This window comes from Hylobates moloch, unplaced genomic scaffold, assembly GCF_009828535.3.
Source record: "Hylobates moloch isolate HMO894 unplaced genomic scaffold, HMol_V3 SCAFFOLD_11, whole genome shotgun sequence".
NCBI lineage: Eukaryota > Metazoa > Chordata > Mammalia > Primates > Hylobatidae > Hylobates > Hylobates moloch.
In genome coordinates this window covers 34188444-34198756 of record NW_026652286.1, presented here as the reverse complement: position 1 = coordinate 34198756, position 10313 = coordinate 34188444, and the positions used below count along the sequence as shown (strand labels likewise).

At 37.3% G+C, this 10313-nt stretch overlaps 1 protein-coding gene across 2 annotated transcripts; it reads right to left on the bottom strand.

Moving 5' to 3' along the window:
• Window positions 1-5579: 5579 nt before the first annotated feature.
• PTH (parathyroid hormone) lies at window positions 5580-10007 on the bottom strand. 2 transcript variants are annotated; one of them, XM_032168027.2, is made up of 3 exons: window positions 9868-10007; window positions 6297-6387; window positions 5580-6193 (listed from the first exon to the last, which is right to left on the bottom strand). In XM_032168027.2, the coding sequence occupies exons 1-3, from the start codon at window positions 9944-9946 to the stop codon at window positions 5932-5934; spliced, it is 432 nt and encodes a 143-aa protein (XP_032023918.1). In that variant the 5' UTR covers window positions 9947-10007; the 3' UTR covers window positions 5580-5931. The 2 variants fall into 2 exon arrangements, with proteins under 2 accessions (XP_032023918.1, XP_032023919.1); XM_032168028.1 differs by lacking the exon at window positions 9868-10007 and adding an exon at window positions 9739-9825.
• Between the last annotated feature and the right edge of the window lie 306 nt (window positions 10008-10313).

Sequence of the window (10313 nt, the reverse complement as noted above, 5' to 3'; positions counted from 1 at the left end):
TCCTTTTGGTGGGTTCGTGGTCTCGCTGACTTCAGGAGTGAAGCCACAGACCCTCTTGGTGAGTGTTACAGCTCTTAAAAGCACGCATCTGGAATTGTTCATTCCTTGCAGTGGGTTCGTGGTCTCACTGGCTTCAGGAGTGAAGCTGCAGACCTTTATGGTGAGTGTTACAGCTCATAAAGGTGGTGCGGACCCAAAGAATGAGCAGCAGCAAGATTTATTGTGAAGAGCAAAAGAACCAAGCTTCCATAGCATGGAAGGGGACCTGAGTGGGTTGCCGCTGCTGGCTGGGTGGCCTGCTTTTATTCCTTTATCTGGCCTCACCCAAATCCTACTGATTGGTACATTTTACAGATGAGCTGTAACACTCACCATAAAGGTCTGCAGCTTCACTCCTGAAGCCAGTGAGACCACGAACCCACTGCAAGGAATGAACAATTCCAGATGCGCGCTTTTAAGAGCTGTAACACTCACCAGGAGGGTCTGCGGCTTCACTCCTGAAGTCAGCGAGACCACGAACCCACCAAAAGGAAGAAACTCTGGACACATCTGGTCCGTTTTGACAGGGTGCTGATTGGTGCGTTTACAAACCTCTAGTTAGACACAGAGTGCTGATTGGTGCATTTACAATCCTTTAGCTAGACACAAAAGTTCTCTAAGTCCCCACCGGACCCAGAAGCCCAGCTGGTTTCACTTTTCAGTGGCTCCAGCCGCCGCCTCTCCCTGCACACCTCCCCGCCAGCAGAGGGAGCCCGCTCCAGCCTCGGCCAGCCCCAGAGAGGGGCCCCCACAGCGCAGAGGCGGGCTGAAGGGCTCCTCAAGCATGGCCAGACCGGAGGCCGAGAGCGAGCGAGGGCTGGTAGCAGATTGTCACCTCTCACCCTCAGAAGGCTGAGCTGGTGGGGGCTGAGTTCTGTTAGGTGTGACAGCAACGTCTAGGCCAAGCTTGTCCAACCTGCGGCCCACCAGCTGCATACCAATCTGGACGGCTTTGAATACAGCCCAACACAAATTCGTAAACTTTCTTAAAACATCATGCGATTTTTTTTTTTTTTAGCTCATCAGCTATCATTAACGTCAGTGTATTTTACATGTGGCCCAAGGCAATTCTTCCATTGTGGCCCGGGGAAACCAAACCAAAAGCTTGGACGCTCCTGGTCTAGGCTCTGGATTGCTGAACTCGTGTCCTCTCGGCTGTTGATTCCTGACATTTAAGGACTTTTTCTGTCCCCTCTGCTCTTCCTGCCCGAGCGGCAATGTCTGCCTTTCCCCACAAGGGTGCGTTCATTCAGGCAACAGGTATGTATTACCCTTCACTACATAATGAGCACTATTTCAGGGGTATGGAGGTGACCAGAGAGAGTTGCTGCCCACAGGAAATGGAGACAGACAATAGTGTGAACAAAATATTGACAATCATGAAAATGGTTTGAAGTAAAGAAGCAGCGTTTAGTGGCAGAAAATAGCAGGAAAGCCTAGACAGACTGAGTGATGGCCCCTCATCAAGGTGACATTTAAGCCAAGAGATGAAGAATGAAAGAAGGGGAGGCCACATGAAAAAGGCAAGCCCTGGAATAGTGAGAACAGAAGCTTTGGAGGTGGTGAGCCCGGTGTGTTCTGGGAATTGATGGAAGAGTCGGAGTGACTGGGACCTGTAGGGGTGGGAGGTTCAGGAAATGAGTGTGGAGAAAGAGACACAAGGCCTTCAAACCAGATTAATAAGGGGTGTGGCTTCCACCTAGACTTCAGTGACACTGCTAAAGGGCAGAGCTGTTCTAAGTGTTTTATGTGTATGAACTGTACTTGAGTGAGTTTTGGTTGTAAGCCCTATTTTACAGAGATGGCAATTAATTAATTAAGACCCAAAGTACTGAATCAGCTTGCCTCAGTGTCCCTTGGCTGAGCCAGGATCACTCCTCTATGTTGTCTTTCAAGATATGTAGAAAGAAATCCTTTAGAAAGGCAAATGTCCATTTCTAACGCAGACGAAACATAACTAACTGCACTAAGTGGTCGTCATAGGCTCAGTTGTCTCCATTTTGTGGTACTGGGTCAGTTTCTCTGTTTTAGATTTGGATTCCCTGCATACAGACACTTTAGAAGTGGTGGCACCTCTCCCAACATCCCTGCCCCCCACTTCTGTCTTACCTGGAGTACCTAAGCTTGTTTTTGCTACAGTCAATGGACAGGCAAAGTTTGAAACCAAAGTTACTATGTTGGATAATGGGCTTTGTGTGGCATCTTAAAATAAGTTTGGAAGCTTTTATATGGCAGGAAGTAAATACTGTTGCTAATATTGTGGGTGGTCTCCTTGTTTTAACATGTACATGCTTTAGCTGACTCTCAGTTGTAATTAACGTGTCAATTATGAATTGTACTCTGAGTGGATGTATGCTAGAAAATCCAAAAACTTAGTAACCAAAATATCAACAGTGGTCATTTTTGGTGGTGGCATTTAGGGTGGGTTCCCTCCTCCCCCAACTTTTAAAAATCCTTTCTGTAATTCTAAAAGTTTTCTACCACAAACATGAAGTGTGTGGCTTCATAAATGTTGACCTACGTATATACCTGTGAAGCCACCATTACAATGAAGATAATGATTATATCCATTACCCTCATATAATTAAATCTGGCTATTAAGTCATTGACAATTTTAAAAGGTATCTCTTGACTAAATCTTATTTTGAACATCTGATTTAACCTGCGAATTTTCTTTATATTACTAGTTCTTATTAATTCAGGATCAAGATACAAAGCAAAATATCATGGTGAAATTGCACACTCTTTGGAAAGTTGGTGTTTTCAGTCAGTTGTCTAATTTGTAGTTTTTGAGACAATACTATAGAAAGATGTTTCAAGTTTTTCTTTTTTAGAATGGTTATTTTAATACATTATTAAGTTGCTAAGTTAATGCTAATAACATACCTTTAAGTTTTAAAAAAAGCATAGAAAGAGTTGGCAAATACATGACAGACACACTGGGAGAAAATATTTGTGGCATTTTAAAACCAACACGGAGCCAGGTGCGATGGCTCACGCCTGTAATCTCAGCACTTTGGGAGGGGGAGACAAGAGGATCACTTGGGCCCAGTTGTTCAAGACCAGCTGAGCACCATAGTGGGACCTCATTTCTACAAAAAAAAATTAAAATTAGCTGGGCATAGTGATGTGCACCTATAGTCCCAGCTACTTGGGAGGCTGAGGTAGGAGGATCACTTGAGCCTGGGAGTTTGAGGCTGCAGTGAGCCGTGATTGCACCACTGTACTCCAGCCTGGGTAACACAGTGAGGCTGGCCTGTCTCATAAATAAATACATACATACATAAACAAACAAAACCAACAAGGAATTTGCATTAGAATATACAAAGAATTCAAAATCAACAGGGCCAGAAAACTAATAGAAAAATGGCAAAGGATATAAATAAGCAGTTCACACCCAAATGACCACTATGTAGAGATAATATCAATCTCACTAATAATCAGAGATACACAAATTAAACCAATGAGCTACCACCTGACATCAATATGGCAAAACTTTTTATAAAGGCATATCATTCCAAACTGGAGGTGGAAATAAGGAAACAGGAAGGCTTAGCCTACTGGAAGGAGTATAAACTGTGCTTGTGAAACTCATTTATGTCTGTCTTATGATTCTACTTCTGGATAATGATCCCAAAGAAATTCTCACACAGTTCCATAAGAGGACATATTCAAGAATACTCACCGTGCCATTTCTCTACCAGGGAGTTGGAGACACTGTCCACTCCACCTTCTAGTGTGTATTTCTCTATTACACAGGCTGGCAAGTTAAAAACTACATTTTCCAGACACCTCTGCAGCTAAGGTTCAGCAAATCAAAAGCATTCTTGTGAGAAAGGGAAGGCAGAAGTAAAGTGATCTGCCACTTCTCCCTTTCTGCTGGCAAGCATTGTTGTGGACCGGTTTGATTTTACTGTACTAGTGTTAGCAAACGTTACAATGACAAGGCACTGACAGATGTCAATAGGCAGAATGCTGGACATCCGTTTTGCTGGGGTGGTTGGTAGAGGTGTAGTGTGTTTCTGGAACAGCAGCTGCCTCCTGATCAGGGCAGTGTCAGGATAGTAGTCAAGGCAGCTACTGCTATTAGAAGAGAGAATTGCTCCCTCAGTGACTTTGAGTCTTTCCTAGATTATTTCCTTCAGCATTCTCTATGATTCTGTAATGCATCCCTTTCTATTTAAAGTTAATTTTCTTTGCATTTAAACTACAGTTTGACTGATTCCACCAGAATGCAAGAAATTTGTTAATATTCTCTTTTCTACATTTTGCAAAGTTCACTTGCCGTTAAACTTCCATCTCAATTGTTCGTTCTATCAGGCAAGTCTAGTCTCTCTGTATCTCACAGTATTTTGCATTTGTATTGTAATTACTTGCTTACCTATCTGTCTTTCTCCATTAGAACATGAACTCTTTGAGGCCAGAGATGGAATCTTATTCATTTTTGTAATCCTGGCTTTTAGCATTACAGCCATCTTCCCTCCCAACTAAGGGCCTTTGCATATGCTATGCCACCTGCCTGGGAAAACCTCCTACTTCTTTTCATCTAATTAACTCTTAGTCATGTTTCTTATTCAACTGGATCATCTTGAGATTGAACTATACTGTTCAGTATAGTAGTCAGTAGTCACTAACCATATGTGGCTATTTCCTTTTTTTATTTTATAATTTTATTTAAATTAATTTTAAATTAAATTTAAAATTTAAAATCATTCAAATTGACCAAGGGATTAAAAATAAAAATAAGTAAATAAAAATCAATCATCAGTCACACTACCCACATTTTACATAAATGAACAAAAATTGACCAAGGGATTAAAAATAAAAATAAGTAAATAAAAATCAATCATCAGTCACACTACGCACATTTTACATAAATGAACATGTGGCTACCATATTGGACAGCACAGAATACAGAACATTTCTGTCATCACAGAAAGTTCTGTTGGACAGCACTGATCTAAGTACATTAGAGCTCTGTATTCTACACTCCTGCAATATCTTGTGCTGTGCTTACATAGCACTTATCAAATTATGAATTAATAATATCTGTCTTCTCCTTTAAATCTTAGACCGCATATAGACAGAAACCATGTCTGTTTTGTTTGCCATTGTATGCCAGTGCCTAAGACAGTACATGACAAACAATAAACACTAAATAGATATTTGTCAAATGACAAATGAATGAATGAAATTATCTTCTAATAGATACAAACATTCTATTGCTTGCAATTTTGGGTCCAGACTAGAACTATGATTAGTGGGTTTTTATGTAGGGACAAATACTTTTTCAAGTTTCAGACCACTTTATGCCCCCTTTTTTTGCTGAGCATTTTATTTCCTTTCCTGAAAACAAGAGGACAACAGTATTTAGCTAGTGAAGATTTGGAAACCTAATACTTTGGTAATACTAAAAGGTTGATGTTCAAAATATCCAAATGTGAAAGACATGATTAAAAAAATATTTTGTATTGTTCTACCTAGTCCTGATCACTGTAAACATCTGGGTATCAGTCATAACCAAAAAGATACATTTGCAATGAGTGAGAAATACTTCATTTATTTAGACTTATGATCATTACATTTTTGTTTTACATTTTAAGGTAGAAGAGAGGTTTAAAAGTGCAATTTAATTCTTTTATAAATTATGCAATAACATACTTTAAAAAGAATAAACAATAGAAAAGAAAAAATAACTCTTAAATGAATAAAAGTGGAATCAAAATAATCAATTAAAATTGCAGTTATCATGGCTAGTGATGGATTACATGTAGTTTGTTATCTCAGAAATATTGGCACTTGGAAATCTTAATAGAGCTTTGAAAAATTAGCAGCATGTGTTGTTGCCCTACACTGTCTAGAGCAGAACTCTGACCATATCTGTTTTCATTTTCATTGGGATTTAGCTTTAGTTAATACATCCACATCAGCTTTGTCTGCCTCTCCAAGACTTTTTTCATGGCTCTCAACCAAGACATTGTCTTCCTTTTTTCGGGGCCTCTGGGAACCAGCATCTCTGGGAGCTAGAGGAGCTCCAAGGGCAACAAAATTGTGCACATCCTGCAGCTTCTTACGCAGCCATTCTACTCTCTCCATCGAGTTCAGATGTTTTCCCAGGTTATGCATAAGCTGTATTTCACTCACAGATCTCTTCCTGGGAAGAAGAGAAACAGAGAGGGCCGCTTCCCATTAGCTCCCCACTTCGAAATGATAAAGTCAACATTAAAAATCCAATTCCAAGGCAAAACAGTACTTACTTAACAGATTTCCCATCCGATTTTGTAAGAAAACAAATTGCCAACATGACAATCATTACTTTAGCCATGTCTTTTGCAGGTATCATCTTCACTAAAAGGACAAGCAAAATGGAGGTTTTTAAAATATTTTTAATATTCCAAACTATAGTACACAGAATGCAATACTAACTAATTGGGTTGGTTTTCACGAGAAGCTTTTGGAATCAACCTCTTTATTGTATGGATACATTAGTATACATTATATATACACATAATTTAACTTAGAAATTAGCTTTATGCTCCTAACTATCTTTTGGAGATTTCTTGTGCAAGATTTATTTATTTATTTATTTATTTATTTATTTATTTTTTTAGCATGCAATTTTTTATTGCTTTCTAAATCTATTTGTACACTTAATATGCTAGTATTAATTTCACAAACAGTATAAAGAATGTACTCCATTGATATTATGCAGCAGCTACTCACCTGAAAAAGAAAACATTGTCTCTGAAATAATTCCTAATTATAAGATTTTGCAAACTAATAAACACTATAAATATTAAAATGTTAAGACTTCAGTGTATGTCAATAACATCCTGCCTTTTTAAAATTGCTAAAAACATTTGTTAAAGATCATGCAAAATAAGCACTGTATTAAAATGCTAGATTACACTCAAACATCAAGGCAATGAAACACAAAACTTTACACAAAACTATTTAGCACAATGACTGGCCAAGTAAATAATTTAATCAGCATATTAATAAAAATCCACTGAGTGATAAACATCGAAAATGTAACACTGAATCTAGATAATCCTGCATCTGCGATCTCACCGTCTACCATCCTAACTGTGACTTGGGGTCAACTGCCAGAATTCATTCTACATAAATCAGTTATGTTAAAATGTTAACAACATTTCACTGCATGATGACGGAGTACATTTCTAGTCCACACAGTACTTAAATGTGATCATTCTCTTAACTTGGCTAATAATTAATGGAAAGTACAGTTTTACAGTCACACCACTTATATATATATACATATGTTTTACCCTTGCTTTGTTACATGTTTTTAAATTTTTTTAAAAAAAGTATTTCCTTTCTTATGATCCTCCCCCAGAATTAACATGCTGACTTAGGAACAGACGAAGTAGTTAAAAGTCTATCCTAGTATAGAGAGCAATGATTTAGTTTTACCTAATTAAATATTTCCTTGTCATTTATCAATTGTCACTGACCTTTTGAAGTAATTATTTCCTCATTCATCTACAAATATTTATTAGTGCCTATTGTTACCCATGTCTCCCTGATTTTCCAGAAAAAGAATTCGTGTTTTTTTTCTTTCTTCTCATTGCTAAGCTCACTTAGAAAAAATTGGGCACCATTTAAAAGAGTTGGAGAACACACCAGGGTGGCTTCTTGGGCACAACTGCATGGTGCTGGAAGCCAGGCCTGGGATTTGGAGAGAAGAGTCTCCGACAGATAAACCCATGGAGGTCACCAGCCCTCCCTGCATCTACTCTCCTAACAGCTCAGGACGGCCCCGTTACACTACTACTAGCCCTGGTGACTCGCTTTCTTAGCAATTTTTAAAGCCCTCTTCCTTATGTACTTCCTACTTAAAATTCAGAACCTCTGTGATAAGCAATGCCCCTGTCATACAGAACACTGGATCTCAGTTTACTGAGCCTCTCCCTGTAGTGTCACAGGCTATGCACTCACCTAGATGAGCCCCTAAGAGCAGGGTTTGCTTATGCTTCATCTAATGCGACATCTTCCCTCAAATGTGTGGTCACCAAATATTCTGCAAAAAGGGTCTCTAGCTTTTTACTTTTCGTTTTGGCAAATTAAGCCCTTTAAAATACTTCTGACCTATCTTTATACTCAGATCTCATCTCGTCTCAACAAGTTTTATGGGGTAATGCACCAATGAAAGGTACAGTGGTATTCGTGAGTTCTGAAGCTTCTAATTTCAAAGACAATAGAGGCTGGCTGGTGAGCCATGCTTCTCATGCTCCCTTCTGTCACACTGCGGAAATCTTAAGCCACAAGAGGAATGAAAGAGCCTATTTTTGAGAATGCCCCCCCCACACTGCATTTTACGTTGATTGTACCTAAATGTTTATAACTTGCTTGAAAATGGCTAATTTTCTTAATAGTGTAAATTGTTAACACTATTTACTTAGCAAATCCTTTTCTTAAGTAAACTTCATTTCAGGCATTGTAATAATAACCATAAATACCAAACTAATAGGTGCTAATTTAGAGATTTTCACTAAATTAATTCACATTTCTCCTAGCATTAAAAATAATGTGTCAAAGCATTTAAAAATCATCTGATTAATTACTTGTGATATGGATTTCAAGCTTTATCTCTAAATGGAATGCTTGTTTGTAGCTTATTTCTTCAACTTATTAACAATTATCTTTTAGTATAACTTTTGTCTCTTTCCTCATTTCACATCAATATAGGATATTCTTGCCTTAATCTGCATTTCAGTACTTGCAAAGGCTGTTATTATAGAAGTACTTTTCCTTAATGCTCAGTGTACTACCTTTTAACCTAAACATAGAGTAGTTATGTACTACTATTTTACAGGTAAACTGCATCATTTAGAAGTAGCATAGGAAATATAATCTGCTACATTTTTGTTTACAATATAAAGCTATTGATGAAGCAACATGAAAATTTTCTGTTTTTGTTTATGTTAGAAACAAGCACTGCAGCTGGAGGACAGGAGCACTGGAGTCTAATCTTAGCTTTGTTATATTCATCTAGTGACCTCAGACATCTCTGCTTTGCTTCCTTGTCTTCATAGGGTTATGGGCTTCTTATAAGAATATCATGAAAAAAAGCTGAAAAATTGTTGCAAAACACCCTTAAAATTCATGTAATACAATTTCATGAAATTAAGGAAATACAGTTTTCAGAATACAGCTGTAATTTATGTAAAAGAAATAAATATTTACTAGTCAAACCGGGCTTATCCAACTTTAGTATACAGATTGGGCTCTTTATGAGCCATAAAATAAATAATCTAAATAAGAATACTCTGCAGGAAAAATAGAATATTAGCTCCACTTAATAAATTTATAGTGATTATTTAAATCAGAACTATTCATTCACCATCAGCCTGTTTTATTTCAAAATTTTGATACCAATACTACTATATTAAAGCATAGCATGCCAAATTTTAGTGATTTTTTGCTGTAATTTCAGATGAGGTTTTAAAAGGCAAGGTATCTCAGAAGACTTTAATCAAAAAGTATTTTGTGATTTGAGAGTATTTTAGTAGCATTAATTTATTTTGTATGTGACATTTTATATTAAACATAACTCAAACCTCTTAGCATTTTACGTTGAAGAAACAACATGGTATTTGTAGAAATGGTACACATTAAATAATAACTTGATTATCAAAATCTCATGAGATTCAGAAGTGAATTTTTAAGATTACTTACCATACGATGTCTTAGAACAAGATCTTCGTTCAGGTATATTAGTAGCTGATATTGAGTAAACTAAAGACAACTGATGAATTGGACTGCAGACCCTTAAATGTGACTTTTATATATAGGTCTTCTGCTTACCAAGAGAGGCTCTTTTATTGTTACAGATGATGTCACTCCCAATTCTCTGGATCTCAACTATAGGTTCAAAGCAGCACATACACACACCCACTGGGCGATGCACACTCTTCTTAAGTTTCAGATAATTGGATACTAAAAGGAAAAACAGCATTTGGCTTGAAAAGAGGCTTATGCAAAGACTTTTAATAAATACAGAATTATACCATCTAGAAAAATTCTACATGGATTAATGAATCTGAATTTATACTGTAAAAAGACTGATTTCAAAGGTTTATGATAAAGTCATTATCTTACTTGAAAATAAAATCCAAAAATAAGTATATTTGTTATAACCATACTGTTGATACAGTTTTATGGTAATAAATCATAAATGTTAGGCTTACTTTACAAGCCATTTTCAACCAATCCATATCACTTCTGGTCATCTTTCAAAAAAATAGATATAG